Source organism: Artibeus jamaicensis, unplaced genomic scaffold (assembly GCF_021234435.1).
Source record: "Artibeus jamaicensis isolate MK-2021 breed Jamaican fruit bat unplaced genomic scaffold, CSHL_Jam_final contig_781, whole genome shotgun sequence".
Lineage (NCBI taxonomy): Eukaryota > Metazoa > Chordata > Mammalia > Chiroptera > Phyllostomidae > Artibeus > Artibeus jamaicensis.
The window spans coordinates 8087434-8111798 of NW_026521968.1; the positions used below are offsets into that span (position 1 = coordinate 8087434).

At 53.6% G+C, this 24365-nt stretch overlaps 1 protein-coding gene across 11 annotated transcripts; it reads left to right on the plus strand.

Moving 5' to 3' along the window:
* Positions 1-778: 778 nt before the first annotated feature.
* Positions 779-24365, plus strand: DLG4 (discs large MAGUK scaffold protein 4). Of its 11 annotated transcripts, none has more exons than XM_037129165.2 (22): positions 779-812; positions 1002-1100; positions 1379-1419; positions 10031-10195; positions 13602-13655; positions 13793-13852; positions 14046-14170; positions 14267-14436; positions 14529-14665; positions 14812-14956; positions 18028-18323; positions 18456-18558; positions 18700-18814; positions 20154-20330; positions 20628-20664; positions 20756-20783; positions 20904-20951; positions 21033-21134; positions 21460-21632; positions 22601-22710; positions 23263-23354; positions 23616-24365. In XM_037129165.2, exons 1-22 carry the CDS (start codon positions 794-796, stop codon positions 23720-23722), a joined length of 2403 nt encoding a protein of 800 aa, XP_036985060.1. In that variant the 5' UTR covers positions 779-793; the 3' UTR covers positions 23723-24365. The 11 variants fall into 11 exon arrangements, with proteins under 11 accessions (XP_036985060.1, XP_036985061.1, XP_036985063.1 ...); XM_037129166.2 differs by having other exon boundaries at positions 13802-13852; XM_037129168.2 differs by having other exon boundaries at positions 10031-10096.

Below are 24365 nucleotides of genomic sequence, written 5' to 3' on the forward strand. Positions count from 1 at the left end.
TTAGGTAACTGCAGCCAGAGGGATGGAGGATAGACTGAAAGGAAAACTTCCCAGGTGGAGTTACAAAGGTGGGAAGACAAAAGTATAGAATAGTTGCCAGAGGCAGAGGCATGGGGAGAAGACTCTTTGGTATTGCTTGTGAAATCTGCAAGAGGGAGGGAAGTGGTGGGGTGGGGTTTGGGACACTCGCACTGGTGTGTGAGTGTCCCAAACGTATTCTGAGACCTAGGAGGATCTTCTCTTCTTTCTTGGGGTTTACTGCCTCCCCTTTAGGCCTCTCAAACCTTCAACACCCACCTCACTCTGCCTGCCTTCTGTTTCTTCCTGAGACTGTGCTCAGGTTAGATCTCTGTGCAGGTGGAGTTTTCCCAGGACTGAGAGGAACTGTAGGAATTCTCAGATGTCTCTTCCCTCTCCTACACTTCTCTAATCTTAGGGCAAGAAGTCTCAGGCCATTTATGTCCCTCTTTCTGCCATTCCCACTGGGGACGGCCCAGGAGGAGACAGAGAGCTGGGCTCAGCTTCTTTTATTTTTGAGCTCTTGGAGCCTCCTAGGGAGAAACCCTCTTCCTCAGTCACTTGGGAAGGTGTAGCTAAGTTGTGCCTGGCTTTGGGAAGGGGCCATGGTGTGTGGAGCGAGGTAATGGTGGTGGTGCCTGGGGACCTGGAGGAGGATGGGGCATCTGGGCGATTCAGAGGGTGCCTGCTTTACCTCACAGCTGGAACTGGGCGGGGAGAAGACAGCTCAGCTCTAGTCCTGGAGGATTAGGGAGATTAAAGTAAGAGAAAAGAGATGTCGGAAAGACCAAGAGGTGAAAAACAGGAGTCCTTGCGGAGGAGAGGCCTGGGGGTGGAGTGGGAGGGGGCTGAAATTCTGGGAATTCTTCTTCCTGAACCTTTCCATAGAGTCTGGGGTGAAAGGGCAAAGATTGGGAAGATGAGGTGAGTACGTAGGTTGGTCTGTCTCTTGTCCCAACCCGCCCTCACTTGCATTTCACCAGCTCCCAGGTCAGCCCTCTGGTTCCTGGCCCCTCCACTATTGCGATGGGCACCCTCTTTCCTCACAGTGCTGCATAGTGACCTTTTCCAGGCCTTGCTGGGTGAGTAGTCCCAATTTTCCAAGGGACAGTGGTGGAAAAGGCTGGCCTGGGCCTGTGAGCCCAATTACTGAACCTGGGGGCTGGTTGGGAGCCTGGAGATTATTTGGTCCAAGAGGAGCCTCAGGCAGGCGTCATCCCCACAGTGTCCCTCCTCGGTGCCCACCAGTTTTGGCTGGAGGAGCTCCTCCCTTACCAGACAGCAGGAGGCAAGGTGATGGCTGGGGTGGCCAGGGAGGCAGGGGGTGGGGGAGGGTAACTCCCTGCTGTTCCTGTGACAGACATCCTGGACTATTATGAGGCTTCCATCTCAGAAAGTCAGGTAAGGGGGCAAGAATGGGGGCCCAACTACCTGCGGGAGAGGGCAGGGCTGGAGGATTGAACAAAGTGCTGCTGATATTGAATTGAGGCTTGGGGACCCAGGAGACAAAATCCTGAGTCAGGGGCCCAGAGAATAGACTCTCCTGTCCTAAGGCCCCTTCTCCGTCTTGCTTCCCTCTTTTCTCTGCCTGCCCCAATTTCAAACACTAAAGAGTTTAGGATATAATTATTTTTCAGGCTTCCTCTTATGAATTTTGAGGAAGAGCTAGACCCCTGGTATTCCCTCTTGCCAACCCTCCCTCACTCCTAACCCCTGCTATGGTCGCTCTCCAGTATTTAAACAACCTTGGGTGATCCCAGCCCAGCTATGGTGCTTCCTCCTCTAAGAAATAAAATTCATCCTCATCATGTCTGCTGTCATCTCTGGTAGCTGGCCAGGTCTCCATGTTTGCTTCAGGGCCTTTCTGCTTCTGCTTCCATCTCCTTTCCCATTATCCGGGTTCCTGCCAGTACTGAAGGAGTTAACTCTGCCAAGGCACCCCCCCCCCCCCTTTCTGGCTCCTCGCTCCCTCCCTCCCTCCCCCTGCTTCCTCTCTCCTCCTCTCTCCCCTTCCCTCCTCTGGCTCTACGGCTCCCTCGCCGCTGCCGCCTCCAATCCCCCCCCCCACTCCTCCCACTAAGGCCCCTAGCCCCTGACCGGTAGGCAAGACACCCCCTCCCTGGGGCTCCCCGAAATCCAGTTTTCTTCCCCCACCTCAGCTCATGCCCCAGCCCCCGAACTCCGGGGCTGCTAGCCCCCGGTGCCCCCGTCCCTCCTGAGCACCGGGGTGTGCTCCCCAAGCCCCCCCTCCATTGGGGACCCCCTTTTAGGGCCCCCTTCCCCTCCCTCCCACGCTCCCCTACCCTTCCCTTCTCCAACCCCCTCTTTCCCCTCTCACCCCTCCCCCCATCCTGGCCACCCCTGCAAAAGTGGGGTGCGGAGGGGGGAGGGGTGAGAACCCACGGAGGGGAGGAACGAAACTCCGATGAAGTCAGAGCCCCTTACCCGCCACAGAGGCCAGGCCCCCCAACATGGACTGTCTCTGTATAGTGACAACCAAGGTAAGCATGATTGGGGGGTCTAAACTGGAGGGAGGGTATGAGTTTATGGGGAGAGGTTAGGCAGGCCTAATCTGGGGCTGGGGGCCCTGGGGAGCATCAGAAGATGTGTTTGGGGTCCTAATTTAGTTTTGGGGTTCACGTTTGAGAAAACGCTGGGTTTGGCCACAGGTGCCCCCTGGAGTCATCCCTTTGTACCTGTAAAGAAATGGAAATTTGGGGGTACTCTGTGGTTTGGGGATCTGCTGGGTGTTTGGGGTTCACCAACCATGTTTGCGAGAGACTTATTTAAGAAGAAGCTTGGCTCACATGGGAGTCCTGCTCGTGTATGTTAAAAGGTGAACTATGTGTGGGGGTGCCCTCTTTCCTCTTGAGGGCATGCTGGCCTCCAGGTACCATGTCCAATTTAAGGAGGCTTCTCACATGGGGGGGTGGGGGTAGAAGGTTATTGGTTGTGAGTGCCTGAGAGGTCTGGGGGTGTCAGCTGGTGGGAAGGGGTGGGCCTTCAGGCTATGGAACCAGCGTCTTCTGGTAGATACATTTTGGGGGTGCTTGCTCAATTAGAGAGAACTCTTAATTTAGGGCTCAATCATATGGGATGGGGAGAGTTGGGAGTTGTCAGAGGGCTGGGGCCTTATGTAGGATTACCTGAGGGAATGGACCAGGTGAGGTTAGGATCTGGGTTACTCCCATGGGAGGTAGAAGGACACAGCAGCTGAGGTTGCCAGTTTCTGAGGAGGAGGATGAGAGGTTTTGGAAGAGAGGGGAATTGAGGAGGGGACCAGGTGGGTGGTGCAAAATTTGGGAATGGCCCAGGGAGGTGCCTAATATCCCCTCTCTTCCCACACTGTATTTACCCTTGGTTCAGAAAGAGGGAGAAGAGTAGATGGAGGGGAACGTTCCTGTTACCCCTGACACTTGGGATGAAGGTGAGGGAGAACACCTGGATTTAAGGTGACTGGGGTGAAAAGGAGTAGGAGGAAAGCAGCGAGGATCTGTACCAGGGTGTCCCTGTGGTTGGAGTTTGGAAAGGCTGGTAAGGGCAGGAGATCAAGGATGGGGAGCACAAGTAAGCTCCTGGTGGATGCAGAATACCTAGGTCTTGGCTGTGAGACTCTGGGACTTGGAAGCTGGATGCCTGGGGTGTGGATGGGGGCCTGGGCTGGTGGCAGGCAGCTGGGGGTTGGGGGGGTGGGACAGGAAGTGGGGGCCGGGGAGGCGGGGTCCGGGTGAGTCACAAGCTGGGGAGGGGGTTATATTTAGTGGGAACTGCAGCTTTTCACGGGAGGGAGCTAAGGCCACACATGTTCCTTGTCATAAACTCACACATGTGTGTACACATGCATCGTGGGTGTGTGAGCATGGATGGAAGAGATTGGGGGCTGAGGAGGACCTTTAGGTCTGGAGCCCCCAGCCCCTCTCCAGGTGTACTTGCTTGTCCTTTTTTCTGTGAGATTTCTCTCACGCTGCTTCTTGGCAGTGCCCTTCCAAATCCTCTGTAGTTTCAGTACATTTTGGGGGCTTCAGTTTCGCTGGCCCGCTCTCCTTTACTGTCCTCTGGTCCTCAGCTCCTCCTGTGTCCTGCCCTTAGCCTGCCTCTTAGACTTAGGCTCTCTGGCTGTGGTCCTGGGTACAGGTGTACACAAAAAGCCATTTGGAATGTGTGGGCTCTGCTTCCAACACATGAACACATATGTGAGCGAGGGTGAGGGGCCTGCTTGCATTGGGAGCTATTCTGGGAGGGGGTGACTTATCCATCTCCCTTCTAGACTCCTACTTCTTCCATGGAGTGCAGGGTTGAACATCCCTGAAGAAAGGAGTCTTGCACAGAGATTATGCATTTGGGATTTTACAGAGGCGTGGAGACTGAAGCTTGCCACATTCCTTGGCCGGAAAACTTGTCAGTTGCGGGATGGCAGGGACTCCAACTCCCATAAGGCCTTGAAGTATAAGATCACTCAGTGTTAGAGGATTGCTGCCAGTGGGGCTGTTGGGAGTTGTGGTTCATCTCTATCCAGGGCAACGGAGGATAGCCTTGGAGGAGCCAGCAGGGGGCACAGGGCTCTTGTCCCCACCCTTCTACCCCCCAAATACTGGGTGGGGTAGGGGGTGCTCAGGTAGTTGAGCTTCCCAGCTCCGTCTGAGAGTCCTCCATCTTTATATGTCTATATTTAGACTCCTGCTGCAGTAATTTAAGGAACACTTATTGAATGCCTACCGTGTGCCAGGCCGCCCTGTGCCTTTATAGCTATCACTTACTCTTACTTTGTGCTTGTCTCTGCAGGAGTCTCTCGATCTCTGAGCATCTCTTTCTCCCACTCCACCCCCGTCCCTCCCCCTTCTCCCCGCACTGCTGCCGCCGTTGCCATAGTAACCGGCGACGACTGAAGTTGCGTGGCGGAGTTGAGGGCCGGGCGAGGGTGGCGGAGGGCGGAGCAGAACAAATAGGGGAGGAGGAGGGTGGGAAAAGACTAGGGGCATTTGACCACCGGAGGCGAAGCGGTTAACCCCTCCGGGTGGTCCTTATTGGGCCAAGCTAAGTTGACGGGGGCGGGGCAGTGTGGCCAACAGCCTCATTCATTGGCCGACAGGGGCGTGGCGAAGGGACAGTATGGGCGAGGCTGGGGGAGCAAATAGGCGGGGAGTGGATGGGGGCGTGGTCTCCTGGTGGCAGGTGGGCGAGGTCTGGCTTACTCTAGGTTGGCGGGCAATGGCCCTCGGGAAGGGGCGGGGCCATAGGGCCGAGTAACCGGACTGAAGGGAGGGCGGAGCTGACCTGGCAGGGGAGTGTGTGGTCCCATGTGCCAAAATGAGACAGGGTTTGAGGGACTTGTCCAAGTAACTGAGGGGCACGGGGGTCTTTGGAAAGGAGAATCCGGGGGTTGGGCGATCTGACGTCTTAATTTTCCCAAGATGGAGGCCTGTTCAGATTTCATCAGAGCACAACCTCCTACCTCAGCTCTCTGTTCCAAGGAGACGGTTGCTAGGCGACAGCAAAGTCCTTGATAGCTGTGTTGCTAGGCAACCAGGAAACGGAAAATGGAGGGAAAAAGGAAATGGGGGCTGGGAGGAGGGTCGTAATGGGCCATAGCGCCTACTGGTGGAGAACTGTGATTTTTCCATTCTAGAAGAAATTTCGAGTCCAGCCCCTTCCTCACTGGTTTCCTTTGAGGATCCAAGCATTCTACCCAGATACGAAACTAGGGCATTGGGGTCATCTTGGGGGTGCATCCATCAGACTCTGGTTAACAGGATAGAGTCATAGGCGGGATTCTAGGGAAGTCTGTCCATTGTGCCATGTGTGAGCATTTTAGAGAAGCCAAAGAACAAGATTTGAAGAGACAGGGTTCCAAGAGTTGGAAAGGTGGTCGTTCAATGATAGATTATTCCCAAGAGATGTTTTCAGGTCCAGTTGTTTGGGAGAAAATGGAAGCCTCTGAAGACACTTGAGGCAGTTGGTTTTAGGTGTTTTGGAAGATCTGTGTGTCACTGCAAGTTGCAGGCTGTATCTTTGGTGGATATTTTTTGAGGCTGGAGTGTGGGACAGGTTGATAGATTTGGGAGCAATCTTCCAACACAGAATTCGGAATCATGAAGGGGATGTTGAGATGTAGGGAGGACAGTCAGAGAAGGGAATGATGTTATGAAACTGAGGGGTAAAGAAAAGGAATAGGGAAATGGTCTCTTAATTTAAGGGTTTGGGAATAAAGTGAAGAGGTTTCAGTTTAATTTGAGAGTCAGCTTTAAGGTACATTAAGTATCTCCTAAAATTGGGGTGTGGTGGTATTGCGGACTGGTATATTAGAAAGTCATGAGTGTTTCGTTAGATTCGGGGATTTGGACAGGGGACCCCAAAAGAATTTGAGAACTGCTTATTTGGATGTTTACATTAGAGCAAGTACACTAATTTAAAGATCTCTGTTAGTGGATGGAGGGATAGGTATAATTTTAAGACGTATGATTTAAGGGGAAGAAGATGAATTCAAGGCACAAGGACCTGTAGTCCTTAAACTCTTGAAAAGCCTTGTCTGGCTATCAGGTGGGGCTGGACTGTTGGTTAGAATAGGAGATGTCTTTGCATCTGATGGGATGCTGTCCATATTAAGTCTTTGGGGGGAGGGGCTTGTGGGAGCAAATTTAGATCCCTTGGGGGTCCTGAAGTGAAAGAAGTGCTCCTTCCTTCCTTCCCTGTACCCTGGGAGTCCGGTAGTGATGAGCAGTCTGGTGAGGTTTTGGGGTGGAAGATTAGATAGAAAAAGGGGCCTCTGAGAACCATAGCGATAAATTGGCAAATTGTAAGAGTGTCTCTTATTTGTAGAGGGGTCGGAATAGGAGTAGACTGTGAAGTCTACAAGAAACAGCTGGAACTAGGAAAGTTGATGGCCAAGAGGGTCTCCCCCTCACCTTCCCTCTCCCATCGTGACGCTCTCCCGCACTGCGCAGGCGCTGTGCCCCCCCCCCCCCGTCCGGCCGCAGCCTCCAGTTGCCGCTGCCGCCGCAGCCCCCGCCCCTCTGCCCCTCCCCCTCCCCAACCCCGGGACCCTTGCTCTCCCACCCACCCCACCCCTCAGCCCCCCTCCCCTTCTCCATGTCGGCTCGGAACAGATTCGCCTCCATGTGTCTCTGCGTGGTACGTGCCGCGGTACGGGCTTCGGCCCGCTCCCCTCTTCCCGGACCCTCCAAATCTCAGGGTGCAAGCTTCAAGCGCTGTCGCTGTTCCTTCTGCTTGGCTCAGGGTCTCTGGGTTGCAGTGTGTTGCTGACAGGCGCAGTGGGTCGCCCCTCTTATCATCATTCACTTTCACACCCCTCTCTTTTGGGGGTGCAAGCCTGGGTTCCAGGTTATTTTGTGCTGCTGGGACTACAGTGAGGAGGGGCCAAGGGGAGAGGATCAGCAGTGACCCCCAAGCCTTTTACTTGCCTTGTGCCCTAATATTTTGGGGGTTCAGACTTGGTCCCATTAGCAGCTGAGCTGTCGCGGGTCCGACCCTGAGTCCCGGCAAGGTAAAAGAGGGGATCCTTTTTGTGTGTGTGTGCTTGTCCTGCTTTAGTTGCCCTGTAATCTGGGAGTGAGAGGTGCTGGCCACAACCCCCACCTCCTAGTTTGCAGTTTCAGAATTACTTTCCCCTGCCCCCAAGGCTCCAGATTTCCATCCCCCCACCCCCACCTTGCTACAAGCACTGAAAATTTCCAAGGGCTGAACATAGGCCCTAACCTCCTTCAGCCACATTCTGGGTACTTTGTACCCTTTCCTTGGTCCTGTTTTGGTCACATTGTCTCCCAATCCCGAGGAGACTTTTCCTCAGTCCTGGACCCCCTCTCCCTTCATGAGGCGGGACAGGGAGATGTGTCTATAGCCTCACTGTGATGAAAATTTACCTTCATTTCCTGTCTAGAATAAACGATGAAATGCCCCCTTCCATGCTTCCATTTTCTTTATGTGCACCTGGCATTTCATCATCAGATTTAGGAATTTTCGCTGTGAGATGGGGTGAAGATGGAGGGGCATTGGGCTCAAACCCCCTTCCAGACTCCTAAACTTGAAGCTGCAACCCTTGGCCCTGCCTCATTTATCAGAGGATTGGGGGCCTTGTGAAGAGAGAGGAGAGCTGCTTGGACCCTCCAGTTTCTGGGGTACTGTCCTCCAGCTCTTGCACTGTCCAGGCTGATGACCACCTTTTCAGGATGTGGAATGAACAGCCCTTTTCAGTTCATTGAATTCTGTTATCCAAGATGGCCCAGTCTTTGAGGAGGGCTATTTAGCTTGTACTCCCCTGTCCTTTTCCTTCTTCTCTGTTTTTTTTGTGCCCATGGAATTGAAATCAGAGCTCAGGATACTACTGTCTTCATGTCTGTGGGCCAGAAAATGGAGTGTATCTTCACGAGCCCTATTTTCCTTCTTTAAGTCTCTTCAAATATATCAAGATACATCTTGATGCTATTTGTCTCTGTTTCCTGGGTTTAAGCATCGTCCTCATGTCAGCACCTTGTCCCTCCTCCCATTCTTTTCCTGCACCCTGAGCTAAAAGCCAGTTGAGTTGCACCCTCAGCCACAATTCATCATCCTGAGAAATTTCAGAATCATACTCTAGTATCAGGTACTGACTTTGATAAGCTTCCTCCAGTTGGATCTTGCATCTGTTGCCCTCCAAATGTTGGGGTACTCTCAGCTTCTCAGATACTTTTTTGTGAGGGAAATTCTTTTTTTTACCCACGTGTACTGGGGAGTATATTCTGTCATCCTCACTCCCTGAGGGAGCCCTGCACGTGGCGCCCTTCTCCTCAGTGCCTGAGCCTGGAGTTAGGGAGGGCTTCCTTCTGTCGGGGGGCACCTCCTGAGGAGAGGAGCAGCATGAGGTCAGAGGCAGATGTGGGAAGACCCTGGCATGGTTGCTGCCCTTCACTGCTGTCTCCAGTTGCCCTTTTCCTTGGTGTCTGACCCCCAGTTAATCTCATTTACTGGTGTCCCTGCTAAGCTAGCACAGGAGGCCCTTGAGATGACCAATGGTTAGTTGGGAAGAGAGCCAGGGGTAATGTTGGGGCTTTCACTCCAAAATGCCAGAGGGAGTCCAGAATTTCACCCTGAGGCTCAGCACTCTACCCTCTTCAGGGAATCTGGAACCTGGAACTTACACCCATTCTACCTACTTCCTGAACCCTGTTGCCTATGTCTTCCCCTCTTGTCTCCCGTCCCCTTCTAGTACATCTGATTAGCTGGCTGGGCTACTGGCATTTTTTATGGTGGGGCTGGACTCTCGGGAGCCCTACTGCTGACTACTTGGGAACCAGTGAGGCCTTTGGAGAAAGAACTGGCTAGGTTTAGCTTCATTCTGCTTGGGGGGGGGGGGGCTGCTGCCAACTACTTGCTAGTTGAAGGGCCTGAATGCAGTCCCTGCCTCCTTTGTGGGAGGTGCTGGAGAGCCAGTCTCATGAGGTAGAGGCTGCAGTGGGGAGACTGAGGCAATGAGAGTGGGGTGCCCATACAATGAAGTAGAGAGCAGGAGCAGCAGCTGGAGTATGGAGGAAGGAGGTCATAACGTGGGGAGTGGGATTAAAGTAGTTAGGGAAGTGGCATGAAGATGATGAGAGAAGCAAAGACTTTTGGGATAGATGTAGAGAATATGGGTACCACTATCAGAAGGGTTGGAGCTCTGGAAGAATGGAGGGACTTACAATGGAGGCCTGGAAAAGGGGTGAAGAATCAGAGGCCAGAGGAGGGAGTATGCTGGGTAGAAGAAGGCTGAGGGTTCTAGGATGGAAGGAAGAGGAGTTGGGGGATGGAGCTGGGATTTGGGAAGAGATGAGAGGTGCCAAGGCCTGGCAGGAGAAGGGGCTGTGGGAAGGGTGGAGAGAGGGGAACCAATGGGCTGGAGGAGAGGGAGGGGGAGGAGCTGGTCAGGCCCAGGGGCCTTCCTGCACTGCACTGGCTGGGGGAAGAGGAGGCCCCGGGGCTGGCAGCCTGCAGCCCTGAGGCACTCGGTTGGCCCCAGTGACACTTCCATGCCTGTCCCCAGAAATACCGCTACCAAGATGAAGACACGCCCCCTCTGGAGCACAGCCCGGCCCACCTCCCCAACCAGGTAAACGCCCCCGAGCTGGTGCACGTGGCGGAGAGGAACTTGTCCCACCTCGAAGCTGTCCACGGGGTCGTGGGTCACACCCACCTCTCCCCCCTCAAGGTAGGAACTCAGGCAGCTCCCCTCCCCAGTGCTGCCCCCTTGGAGCCTCGGAGCTACAGCCACCCCCAAGGGCCGGTAGGGCTAGAGCCCAGCTGAAGGAGGAAGGCTGGGACTGGGGGGCTTGGGGCTTAGGCTCCCCGGGCCTGGGGAAAAGGGTGTTTGGGGGGGGGGCTGGAAACACCTTGTTCCTACAGAGGAGAAACAGAGGCCAGGCTGTGGGAGCGGGTGTAGAGCTTAAAACCAGGATGTGTGCGCATGTGTGTACATGCCTGCGTGTCTACTCGAATATGTGTTGAGATGTGTGGAGGATGCTCGCCAAGCCCAGGCCTTCCTCGTCCCTTTACATTCCCTACCTCTGTTTACATTCTGTGTCCAGAGCTCTGTTCAGAGCTCCCGCTGCTCTCATTTGCTCTTGTCCCTTCCCTGCCTTCTCCCTCCACTTCTTGCTCTTGGGCCTGGCTCTCCCTGTCTGCTTAGTCTCCAGCCCTTTCCATCTGTCAGGCGAGAGACTTCTACTTGTGGGGCCCTTCTGCCTCTGTCCCCTGACCCAGCCTTCCCTCTGCTTCTGTGCTTCCTCCCCTCTTTGCTGCCCTTCCCTCCCTGCTGGCTGGCTGGCTGGTTCTTGATATGCTGTCTCTCTCTTCCTCCCACGCACTCTCCTCCCTCTCCCTGATTCCCCAGCTCAGGCCCTCTGTGGCCTGCTCAGTCCTCTTCATCGGTCAGCCAGCACCCCGAGCCCTCCCACTTACCTTCACTGTTCATCATTTCTCTCCGGTCCTTTCATGCTCCCCTCTCTCATCCTCTTTGGCTCTCACCTCTGCTCAGATATTTTTCCTGTACCCTGTCTGTCCTCCATTATTATTATGACTACCTGTTTCCCCTCCTCCTGTGTCCTCACATCGGATTATCCTCCTCCAGTCTTGGGGAGGACTTGTTTCTGAGGCCTTCCACTCTCCACGCCACTTTACATATTCCCTCGCAGTCTCCTCTTCTGGGGGCACAGGATTGGGAGGGATGGAGAGTACCAGGCAAGCTGTGAGATTGAGGGGAGCATTGTCGGGTCAGGGCTGGGGTTTAGGATCTTGTGGGATGCCCCGGGATGGGGAGACTGCTGAAAGTACCAAGAGGTGGGGATGGGGTTTCAGAGCCCAGGGATAAAGAGGCAGAGAAAGGCAGCAGCAGGGTCTGGTGAGAAGGAGGTGGCTGGCAGGAGAGGAGTTGGAGAGAGAATGTTCTCTGGCTTGTAGCAAAATGGAGAGACAAGAGAAGGGTAAGAGGTCCCAGGGCAGGGGACAGACTGGGATGGGACTGAAATCAGGGCAGCAGGTTGAGCCGATTGAAAGGAAGGAAAGTAAGGCCCTGGATATGGGGAAATGGTGCAGAGTATTCCTGAGAAACTCTGGGGGCTGCAAGGAGTGAAGGAAAGAAGACTAGAGATTTTTCTTTTTGAGATGGGGCCATCAAGTTTCTGGAGAGGGAAGGTGGGGGAGAAGGGAGGCTTGAGAGGTGGCAGTAGGCACAGTGCTGGGGAGTGCTGCAGCTGGAGCTCAGGAAGCAGAGGGCAGTGGAAGGAGCGAGTAGTGGAGGCCTGAGTGTTTGGGGGAGGTCTTACGACAGAGCCTGAGCCGGCAGCTAGGAGGAACCCCATCTTCAGAGGCCATGGAGAGTGAGTTAAGAATGAAGTGTAGTGAGGTGGGGATGGAATCTCGAGGGTTTGAGGATGAGCTGAGGGAAGAGGCACTGACCTTCCTGGGGAATCAGAAATTAGGGTGGGGGGAAACGGCAGGAGACTGCTAAGGAACGAACGGGGCTGGAGGGTGGGAGAGAGACAGGGAAGCAGATGGAGGCTGGAGGCTGGGGTTGGAAGATGGAAATTGAAGGATGGGACAGGGATGTAGGTGGAGGATGTGGGGTGGAAGTAGAAAGATGTGAATGAAAGGGTCCTAGGGAAGGGGTTCTAGGGTGGGCATGGGAATTCAGGGTAGGCCACGGGATGGAGGATGGACAAGTAGATGAGATTTTGGTGTCTGGCTATTGGAAAACAGCATTTGCTGAGATGTGGAGGGTCAGCGCACGTTGTCAATAGATTTATGATTATGAAATCTATTGCAGAGCTTGAAAATGGTGATGTGTATGTAGTATTAAGAGACAGCGGCAAGAGAGAGAGGAGACCCCTTTGGAGGGGGAGAAAGAGGAGCCTGGGGAATGCCTCGTGTTTGGTAAACTCCAAATAAATATTTGTTTAAGGAGGCGGGGACAGGTTGGGGACCCCAGAAGGAGGCTCTGGGCAGCCTCCTCCATTGCCATGGAGACGTGGCTTCGGTTGCCCTGGCAATTGGGGAAGCCCCTAGGACCGGCCTAAAGCTGGCCCCGCCCCAGAGTCTAGAGACCCTGCTATTTCGAGGCTACTGACGTCAGGGGCCTTGGCACACCCCACTTTAACTCTTTCTTTAATGAAGTGTGTTGGGGGCAGGAATAGATGGGAGGATAGGACCCGGATGTCTTTTCACTCCTTCCCTTCCTGACGTGCTTTGCACTGCATAGGGTGAGGGGTACAGGGGAGGGAGGAAGGGAGGTTGGTTATTCAGAATGCGCTGTTCCCACAGACCTCTCCAGCTTGGACTTCTCTCCGCCTAGCTTACTGGGGGCGGGGTCCAGGGCAGGAGAGGCGTGGCTAGCTGATCTTTTCTGCATTGGGGAGTCTGCTGCCTCTAGGCCACGCCCCCACCCCTCCTGTTGTCTTGACGACAGGGCCTCCTGGAGGTGGGTCTTCCCTGGCCTTCTCTGGGTTTAGATAACTCCTGCTAGGCAACAAGGTCCCTAGAGGTAGGGGTGGGTTAGATGTTGAGTGGGTGAGAGAGAGGGAGGGAGGGCTTGCATCTGGGGGAACCCCTGGATCTTGTGTACAAGGATTTTGGGCATATGTATATAAAGGTGAGGTGCAAATCTGAGGGAGAGTTGTGAAGGTATCGGTGTGTGTGGGTGGATAGACAGGGCAAGAAGAGGGGAGCAGGACACTGTACACATAAGCCCTGGGGTTTATGTGTGTAGCACGCATGTAACACCCTGTGGTGTTACATCCGGTGAGAGGCTCCCCCCAGCCAGTCTCCCTACCCCCACTCTTTACCATCTGCTGCTCCCTGTCTGGCTGTCTCTCCCTTCCGGCTTCTCGAATGTCTCCTTCTACATGCAGGGGGCCTGGGCTGGGCAGAGTTAAGTCCATGTGGGTGTGCATGTGCGAATGTAATATGGATTGAGGCTGGGTTCTTGAAAGACCGTAAGGTAGCAGAGCGGGCTTGGTTAAAAGGCTGAAAGGGTAGCCAGGCTGGTGGGAATCTTAATTATGGACTCCCTCTAGAGCCAAGGCTCAGGAAGCTTCTCATTTCCTTCCCCCGCCCCCCCACAGGCCAATTCTCCCCCTGTGATTGTCAACACAGACACCCTAGAAGCTCCAGGATATGTGAGTTGTTTAGATTTTGGGGCCATTGCAGAAGGAAGGAGGGAGAGAGGGGTGGCCTGGGTTCCAGCAGTAGGGGAGGGGCAGCTTCTCTGGTAGCAATGTCTGTCTCACTGTTTCTGTGTTTCTGGTCCGTGCTGGAGTTGCAGGTGAACGGGACCGAGGGGGAAATGGAATACGAGGAGATAACTTTGGAAAGGGTGAGCAGGCTTCCCCATCTGAGGTCCCCTTGCTCCCTGTGTTTCTCTCTGTGCCCGTGTTTTCTAGGTAGCCAGCCTTGTAAGCCTGTCCCTTCCTGCTCTGATCACACAGCACCCCAATCCATTCTTCCCATTCACTTTGCTAGAAGCAGGAAGTGAGGGGAGCTGACCTTTTTCCCCTTCTTCTGCCCAGGGTAACTCAGGTCTGGGCTTCAGCATCGCAGGTGGCACCGACAACCCACACATTGGTGACGACCCGTCCATTTTCATCACCAAGATCATTCCTGGTGGGGCTGCCGCCCAGGATGGCCGCCTCAGGTGGGGAGAGGAAACGGGTTAGGGTGCTGGTTCCCTTGAAAGGGAGGGCCAGGGCAGCAGGAGGCTCGTGGCTCAGGCCCACCTTGCTGCTCTCAGGGTCAACGATAGCATCTTGTTTGTAAATGAAGTGGATGTGCGGGAGGTGACCCATTCAGCTGCGGTGGAGGCCCTCAAGGAGGCAGGCTCCATCGTGCGCCTCTATGTCATGCGCCGGAAGCCCCCGGCTGAGAAACTCATGGAGATCAAGCTCATCAAGGGGCCTAAAGGTAGTAACCCATTATGTCATCACCCCAGTGTCAACTGTCCACTGCCCAAGGCTTGCTTCCCAGGCATCTACCTCTGCCTTTCCTCCATGTAGGTCTCGGCTTCAGCATCGCAGGGGGTGTAGGGAACCAGCACATCCCTGGAGATAATAGCATCTATGTAACCAAGATTATCGAAGGGGGTGCCGCCCACAAGGATGGGAGGTTGCAGATTGGAGACAAGATTTTGGCGGTGAGGGCCCTGTCACTTGCCTAGCTCACACTTGGGTCTTGCCTAAGGCCCTGAGTAGACCCTGGCTTCCTTATCTGCTCACTCCCAATGCCTTTGTCTTGAGGCTGTTTCTGGCCCTGTCTGAGCTGTGCTTCCCTTGACCCCAGGTCAACAGTGTGGGGCTGGAGGACGTCATGCATGAGGATGCTGTGGCAGCCCTGAAGAACACGTATGATGTTGTCTACCTAAAGGTGGCCAAGCCCAGCAATGCCTACCTGAGTGACAGCTATGCTCCCCCAGACATCACAACCTGTGAGAGTCCTCTAAACCTAAAGTTCCCCGTGACCCATCCCATGTTGCCCCCCACCCCTGACGTTCCTGGTGACTGTTCCCCTTCAGCTGCTCTCCACAAAATAGCCACAACCCCTGCCACTTACTGTGGTTGGAGAATGGATGGAAAAATGGGTCACCATGGAAGAACTAGAAAATATTGTCAAAAGTCTCCCTAGATGGTTTTATGGCTAATTTGATCAAATCCTTAAGGAATGGATTATTATTATGCTCTCCCTGAGTGTGGGAAAAGAGAAAAAGTTTCACATTTCATTCAGTTCAAATGGTCACAAAGATAATATAAAAGAAAGTGCAGGCCAATTTTGCTTCTGAATAGAGATTGTTATTAGAGATGTTACTAAAAGTTTATAGTAACATAATAGCAAACCAGACATAGCAGCAGATTAAGGGAATAGCATTGTCACAAAGTAGGGTTTAGAGCATTGGCTGGTGTGTTTCAGTGGATTTGAGTGCTAGTCTGCGAACCGAAAAGGTCACCCGTTCAATTCCCCGTGAAGGCACATGCCTGGGTTGCAGGCCAGTTCCTAAGTGTGAGGCAACCAGTTGATGAGTCTTTCACATATTGATGTTTCTCTCCCTCCCTTCCCCTCTCTCTAAAGATAAATAAACAAAATCTTTAAAAAAAAGAACAAAATAAGGTTTGCTTCAGAAAACTAAAGGTGGTTCCATATTAGGAAACCTCTTAATTTGATTCATTGTATTAAAAGTGAAGGGAGGAAAACTGTGAGGTCATTTCAGATAGATGTGGGAAAAGCTTTTGATGGAATTTAACATCTAGTTTTAGATGAAAACTTAGTAAACCAGGAACAGAGGAATTTTCCTTAATGTGGGGAAGAGTAGTTAGCAGAAAACAACAACAAACATTTCCTAATGAGAAAATCTCAGCAATGTGTACATTCAGTTAGGAACTAGGCAAGCATGTCTCTAATTGTTGCTGTTCCACGTTGCTCGAGAGGAGGGTTTCTTCTCAAGGTTGGTACTGTTGACATTTTGGACTTGATAGTTCTTTGTTGTGGGGGTTGTTTGGTGCATTGTAGGGTGTTTAACAGCAGCCCTGGCCTCTGTCGGATGACAGTGGCACCTCTGCCCACCAGTTGGAACAACCAAAAGTGTCTTGAGACATCGCCAAATGTTCCCTGGGGAAAATCGCCCTGCTTGAGAGTCACTGCTGTAGAGATTTCAGGCAGTGTAATAAGACAAGAAGAAGAAATAGATGCTACATTTGAAAAGGGAAAAACAAACTTCTCTGTATTTGTAAATTATACTCTTGTATGTCTATATTAAAATCTAAGTGAAATAACTAAATAATTTAGAGATGATATGGAAAGTTAATCATGTTGCCATATGTAATATATAATGGAAAAATATGTTAAAGATCTCAACCCTCTCCAAATTAATCTGTACATTTTATGTAACCCTAATCAGAATTTTTTTTAAATTTTTATTTATTTATCCTTAGAGGGGAGGGGAAGGGAAGAGGGAGAGAAACATCAATGTATGGTTGCCTCTCATGCGTCCCCTGCTGGGAACTGGCCTGCAACCCAGGCATGTGCCCCGACTGGGAATTGAACCGTGATTCTCTGGTTCGTAAGCCCGAGCTCAATCCACTGAGCCCCACCAGCCAGGGCCCTAATCAGAATTTTGTCCCCTCCCCACCCCACCACTACCTTCCCTGGAAACTTGGTAGATTGATTCTAAAGTTTAACTGGAAAAATATATTTGGAAATTTTTTTTGGAAAAGAATAATGAGGCAGGACTGACCCTACAGAAACCAAAAGCAACCAGAAGAAACCCCCCAAAACCTGGTGTTGATATTCCCCTTGACCAGATATGAAATTATATTGTAAAACTATATTAAAGTCATGTGGTAGTATTTCTAAATACTCTAACCTACCAAAAGGAACCTTGGATCCTTGGGAAAAAGGGCTGATTCTGAATCTTGGGCAAGAAATGTAGAAGATAAGCTCATAACAGTTTTCATCCCAGAAAGCAAGGGAGCTGTCTAAGACTGCTGGGGCCGTGCTGCAGACACAGGAGCCAAGTTGAAGGGGCTTCTACTGACCATTCAACTAAACTCATTGAATGTGTTAAAATTCATGAAATAATGGTACCTCGAAATAATTGTGTACCTTTGGAGGGTGCTTGGGAACCCATTTCTTCTGAAAATTGACAAATCAAGGGAAAGAGTCAGCATTTATTCTCCTATTCTTGTACAAACGCGCCTTAGAGTCACCAAGTGGTTAATATGGGAAAATTCTTTTATAGAAGAATTTCCACTAATAAATACTCCTCCCTCAAAAAAAACAGGAGAGAACATCACAATTTTCTGTCTTCAGTGATATATATTAGAACCAGGAAGTGGTCATTAGTGGCCACTAAAAGTCTTAGGTGAATGACTCACAGCACCTGAGCTGACCAGTTAGCTTTACCAACGAACACACATGTCCTGTTATGGTGCAGCAGAAAGGACATAGCACCATCCATGAAATATTCTTACTAAAAAGTTGAACTTGAATCTATCTAGGTCTCTAGTATGAATCACCAGTTTATGGGAGATACAGGGCAGGGGCACATGTTACCACCACCAGGATTCAAGCAGTGATTACCCTATCAGAATTTCCCCAATAGAATGTGAGAACTTCTGTTTGACAAATGACCTCACTTTTCCCCTCAATGGATGGCCAAGAGAAAACAAAAGAGGGAGAGGCATTTTATAGATTAAGAGATTCTGCAACCAAAAGAAACCCCCCAAAACCTGGTGTTGATATTCCCCTTGACTTCATTGTCCTGGTGTACCTAGGACATAGAGCCTCAAACCCATCGTCCCCTAGGAGGACCAACCCCTGACGCCACCTGTGAATTTCCACCCCCAGCATCGCTGTGATCTGATTCCCGCCCACCCTAGTATCTCTGGCAGAATAACTCCCATTCACCTGAGTGGCTGTCCTGGTTCCCTAGGGAGAAGTGGGGCGGTGGGTGCTGTCTCCCTCCAAGCATTTCCATGCCACCCTTTATTCCTTGTCTTCCCTCAGCTTATTCCCAGCACCTGGACAACGAGATCAGTCACAGCAGCTACCTGGGCACTGACTACCCCACAGCCATGACCCCCACTTCCCCTCGGCGCTATTCCCCAGTAGCCAAGGACCTGCTGGGGGAGGAAGACATTCCCCGAGAACCAAGGCGGATTGTCATTCACCGAGGCTCCACGGGCCTGGGCTTCAACATTGTTGGGGGCGAGGATGGTGAAGGCATCTTCATCTCCTTTATCCTGGCTGGGGGCCCTGCAGACCTCAGTGGGGAGCTGCGGAAAGGGGACCAGATCCTCTCGGTGAGAGAAGGCCAGCCCCTGCCCGTACCACCCTTCCTCTCAGGGCAGGGCCCAGGGTTCTTGGGCAGGGGCTTGGGTAGGCTGGAGCCTGGCCCTCATCTCCAGGGCCTCAGTCTCTCCTCCTCCCTCTAGGTCAATGGTGTCGATCTCCGCAATGCCAGCCATGAGCAGGCTGCCATAGCCCTGAAGAATGCGGGTCAGACAGTCACGATTATCGCTCAGTATAAACCAGAAGGTACCAGGCCAGACGCTGCTCCTCCTGTGGGCTAAGATGGTCGTCAGGACCCTGCCTCTTCAGCTCTGGCTTCAGTGGGGACAGAGGGAGGGTGGCAGTAGGATGAAGCCAGAGCTCAGGAACCTTCTTGTCCTTCCTCAGAGTACAGCCGATTCGAAGCCAAGATCCACGATCTTCGGGAACAGCTCATGAACAGCAGCCTGGGCTCAGGGACCGCCTCCCTGCGGAGCAACCCCAAAAGGGGTTTCTATATCAGGTTGGATGCTTCCTGGGCTGGGTTCCTCTTCATTCTGTGACACCCCCACCCCCACCCCAGCCATGTATTCCACTAACCCTGCCTTGCTCACACTTCCCATCCAGTCCTGACACTCAGCTGGTGTTCATGGGCTCAGCTCCATGTGATAGCGTTCTGAAGTACTCCGTGTCAGTCGGAAAACAGCCTCAGCCTCAGGGATCCTTACAGCCTTTTAGCCCCAGGTTACCCTGGCCTTTTCTTAGAACTCTGCCCCCACCACAGCCAGTTGCCCAACAATTTGGTAACTCAAAGGTTAATGCCTGCCAGAGTAGGGGGCCCTAGGCTATTCAGAATATTGCCCCAGCCTGCCCCTTCCTCCTAGATGAGGCAGTCCAGGAAAGGTGAGCTGCAGCTCTCTCTCTCATATCGCCCCTTTGCTCTCCAGTGGCATTTGCTTCCTTCTCAGGGCTCCTTCTCCCACTGGCTCCTCTTTTCCACCCTCCCCAGGTATCTTACGCTTTTTTTCTTCTCTTCCTCTGGGCACCTGTGCACTCATTTATTTGGTCTAGTCCGCAACTCTGCAGCTCTGTCTTGGAACCGTCTGCTCTGGACCTGTCTGCTGGGATGTCCCACAGACATCTTCCATTCAACATGTCCCAAACTGAGCTCATCTCTTTCTCCTGTGTACCTATGCTTTCTGTCTTGCCGAATCAGTGTTTTCCCTCTCGCCGCCCAGCACCACCATCCGCTCACACACCATCTTAATCGGGAGCCTTGCTTTACCCTTCCCTCCCTGCTGAGGTCCAGTTCTGACTCACAGATGATGCTGAGCAGCCCTGGCGCCTCCTCTTCTTCCTGTCCCACTGCCCTGCTATTCATCTTTCCTCTCTCAGTGGTCATTTCTCCCCTCACCCTGACGCCAGGGCCTGGGGTTGACTGACAGGAACTTGATACTGTTAAGGGTAACCAGAGTCTGCAAAGAGTGATTTAAGAAAAAAAATTTTATGAATTTGAGCAGATCCCACATCACTTCCATGACTGTGGTGTGCATGGGTATTGCAGGCTGCTTTCCCCGGGGAGTGGGGTTCTAGGTCTTACTTTAGAGATTGCACTGAATCCATGCCCTGTCTGATCGCTGACGTGGCATTGATTGAATGACAGTCAATAGTTGTGACTGTGAGTAACAGTAGAGCTTTTGGTCCCTATTCAGTTCTTGGGTTCCTTACAGCCCACGGCCCCTGTGGGAGTGCCACTGTCAGCTGTGCTTTGCTGTAGACCCCTGACCCTGAACCTCTGGGCTGGGTCTCAGGGTGGCTGGGGTCCTCAGCCAGGCTCTGACTGATGGCTTTCTGCCCTCCAGGGCCCTGTTTGACTATGACAAGACCAAGGACTGCGGCTTCCTCAGCCAGGCCCTCAGCTTTCGCTTTGGGGACGTGCTGCATGTAATAGATGCCAGTGATGAGGAGTGGTGGCAGGCACGGCGAGTGCACTCTGACAGTGAGACCGACGACATTGGCTTTATTCCCAGCAAACGGCGGTGAGGCTCCCAGGCCCTTCAGCCTTCCTGCCACCCACACCAAATCTCCCAAGGTCCCCAGGGTGGGCAGCCAAGAGGGCGTGGGTCTGCCCTCTGACTTCTGGGGAATCTGTCTGCTGGGTCTCCTGGGCATCATAACTCCCATGAGCCTTTTGGGCAAGCATCTTATTTAGGATACAGGGGACCAGGAACTGCTGGGAGATGGGGTTGTTGGCTGGTCCAGTGGGCGGAGGCTGTAGGACCTCCACCCACTGGACATTTCCCTGTCCGTCCTCCTTCCCTCCATGTTTCCCGTAGGGTTGAGCGACGGGAGTGGTCGAGGTTAAAGGCCAAGGTAGGTGGAAGAGGGGCTGAGTTTGGGTGGAAGAGTAGGGACACATGGGGTGAACTCTTAACCAAGCACATGGCTTGTTCTTTCCTCCTAGGATTGGGGCTCCAGCTCTGGATCACAGGGTAGGTAGAGTCAGTTTTGGGAGACCTGGGTGAGAGGAGCCCCGAGCTTCTCCGGGAGGCAACATGGAGCCTCGAGCCCCCTGTCTCAGAGCCCCTCACAGATGCCCTGCCTCTCATCAGGTCGGGAAGACTCAGTTCTGAGCTATGAGACGGTGACACAGATGGAAGGTGAGCCCTGCACCCCGCCCTGGCTCCAGCCGCGCCCATGCCCTGGCTATGCTGTCTGCTGAGCCAGCTCTCTCCCCTCAGTGCACTACGCTCGCCCCATCATCATCCTTGGGCCCACCAAGGACCGTGCCAATGATGATCTTCTCTCTGAGTTCCCCGACAAGTTTGGATCCTGTGTTCCTCGTGAGTGTCGGGGCCTGGGATGGAGGTGGGGGTGGGGGTGGGGGCAGAGCCACTTCTGGGCATTGGCGCACAGGAAGACACTGGGATTTGCAGAGGAGGGGTGCTTCTCAGCCACACTCATGTCCCATGCATGGTTGCTGTTTGAGGCCAGACTGGGAGGACCAGTGGATGATGGGAGGGCGGTGCTGTCCTGGTCAGTCTGGGTCTCCCTAGTGACCCCTTCCGCTGAAGGACAAGCTGAGCATTCTGAGGGGCTGACATGGGCAGCCTTTGAGCTAGAGGGATGGTGGTTAGATCTTCAGGGGGTGGGGTGACTTCCTGGCAGATACGACACGGCCCAAGAGGGAGTATGAGATAGATGGCCGGGATTACCACTTTGTGTCGTCCCGGGAAAAAATGGAGAAGGACATTCAAGCGCACAAGTTCATTGAGGCCGGCCAGTACAACAGCCACCTGTATGGAACCAGTGTGCAGTCCGTGCGCGAGGTGGCAGAGCAGGTAGGGCCTGGCGGGCGCCTCCACTCTTCCTCCTCCCTTCTCCCCACCCCATGGCCTTCCTCCAGCTCTCTCTAACTCTCTTTCTCTCTGTCTCTTTCCCTGCTGGGTCTCGACTGCACTCCTCCACCTCCTCCTCCTCCTCCTCTTGGGCAACTCTGTCTGACCGCCTGCTCTCTGTGCCTTGCTCCCCCTGCCTGCCTCCCCTGCTTCCTGACCCCAAACTCGGCACCGCCATCTGGCCCTGCTCTGCTCCCCTTCCCTCCTCCTTGTCCCATTTCTCCTCTCTCTCTGTGGCCTTGCCTTTGGTGGCTTGGCTTCCCTCGCTTCGATCCCATCCTTCTGCCCGACTCCCCTGTGGCCCTATCCCCTCCTCTCACTTGTTCCTGGGTCTCTGCTTCCCTCTCCCACTCCTCTTCTACCTCCTTTCCCCTGCTGCCCCCACCCTGCCCTCTCTCCCTCCACGGATTCTTTCTCCATCTGCCTCTCCTCCCTCCCATCTGTCTCTCCTTGTTCCTTCCATCTGTCTGTCCTCTGTCCGTCCTCCCCTCCCTCCTCCCTCTATCCTACTTCTTTTCTCCTTTCCTTTGCTTTCTTGCCCCGTCTGTCTTTTTCCACCTTCAATCCCCCCACTGTTCTGCCCCTCTTGCCTTGCTCTCCCTCTTCTTTTGGGTCCCCTCCTTGCCTGCTCCCCACCCTCCTCATCCATCTCTCCGATTCCCTCCTGCTGTGCTGGTCCCTTCCCTTGCTCTCTCTCTGCCACCTCCTGCTTTCTCTCTGTCTTTCATTCTGTCCGTATGCCCTTCCCACCTTGACTCTTTCTGCTAATGTGTCTTTTGACATCCATGTCACTTCCCTTTGGCCATCCTCCTGTTCCTTGCCTTTGCGTATACTGTGTCCTGTCCTGGTACCTCTGTCTGCCCTTTCCTGCCACCTGCTGGTCCCCCTCCGCCCAACCTGCCTGCCCCCAGGGAAAGCACTGCATCCTTGATGTCTCAGCCAATGCCGTGCGGCGGCTGCAGGCGGCCCACCTGCACCCTATCGCCATCTTCATCCGCCCCCGCTCCCTGGAGAATGTGCTGTGAGTATGGTTGGGGGGAGGGGGGCCTCCCCTGCACTCCCCGTTACCTGTGGCCCTAGGCCTCAGAAGGCCTCTGTGTTGAACTCCTTCCCTCACAACCCTGGGCAGTGGCTCTAGCAGCCCTTGAGGGGCATCTGTACAGACAGCTGGAACCTGAGGATGCAGGAAATCTTAGGCCTCTCCCCTCGTCTTCCGTGGGTTAGGCAGGACTACAACTTCCAGCAGGCCCTGGGGCACACGCACCCTGGGGGGAGCCAGAGCCTCTAGGGCTGTTGGGAGTTAGAGTCTGCATCCCTTCACTGGGGTTGAAGGCTGGGAGGATGGGGCTCTAGAGAGGTCCCTGGAGTGACCATACCTGGATGGGTGGGTTGTGGGTTAGTGGGAGTGGAGGGCTGTCATTTGTGGCCCCAGAGGGTATTGGGAATTGTTTATTGTTTTGCTTTGTGCTCCAAATAAGAAAGTACTGTTTGCAATTTAACAGTCCTGGATGGAGGAGGTAAAAGGCAAGGAGGGACCCCTCCCTCAGGTCTGTGTCTCTCTCCCTCTCCACAGAGAGATTAATAAGCGGATCACAGAGGAGCAAGCCCGCAAAGCCTTCGACAGAGCCACCAAACTGGAGCAGGAATTCACCGAGTGCTTCTCAGGTGAGGCTGCTGCCAGACCATTCATTACCAGCACATGATGTGTCCGTCTTTGCTCAGAGTTGAAAAAGGAAAATAAGGTAGCAGAAGAGTGGGAGAGGGGAGTGGAGACCACTGGGTGGATGGTTTAGAAGAGGTGCCCTCTTTAGGAGTTGCAACCCCATGGCTCATGGCTTGGAGAATTAGAGAAAGGTGCCCCTTTGGGCTCTCACCGCGTCCCTGGCCAGGCGTCTGGCCTCACTCCCTGTTCCACCCCACCCCCAGCCATCGTGGAGGGCGACAGCTTTGAGGAGATCTACCACAAGGTGAAGCGCGTCATCGAGGACCTCTCAGGCCCCTATATCTGGGTCCCAGCCCGAGAGAGACTCTGATGTCTGCCCCGGCTCGGCCTGGATTCGCCCCGCCTCCATCGCCTGGGCCCGTGATCTGGACTGAATTGCCCAAGCAGGCCCTTCGCCCTCCCCAGCCTCCCTCCCACCCCTTCTTATTTATTTCCTTTCTAACTGGATCCAGCCCATTGGAGGGGGGACATCCTCTGCATGTATCCCCACACCCCAGAACTGGGCGCCTGAACCCCAGGAACCTGGGGTCTGGGGGGAGCCAGGCTCCTGTTCCCTGGCCCTCGCTCCTTAGGACCCCTTGGTCCTGCCCGCCCCCAACGCACACATGAACCCACCGGGGGCCACCCCTTCCCATCTGCTCCCACACACACATTCCAGAAGCCAGGCCCCCCTCAAGGAGCACCCGCTGCAGGGATGCAGGGCCACAGGCCTCCGCCCTCTCTCAAGGCAGGGCCTGGGGCACCCCTGCCCGCGCAGTGACTCCCGTGTCCCTTGATTTCTCATTTATTTTTTCCATATTTTTCTTCTCAAAGGTGGTTTTTTTGGGGGGATAAGTGGGGGACTCCACTGTGGGCTCCCTGCCTTCCACATGCCCCCCCGCCTTTTTTCTTTGCCGGTTTGCATGAGTGGAAGGTCTAATTTTGGCTTTTTTTTTCCCCTGGGATTTTTTTTG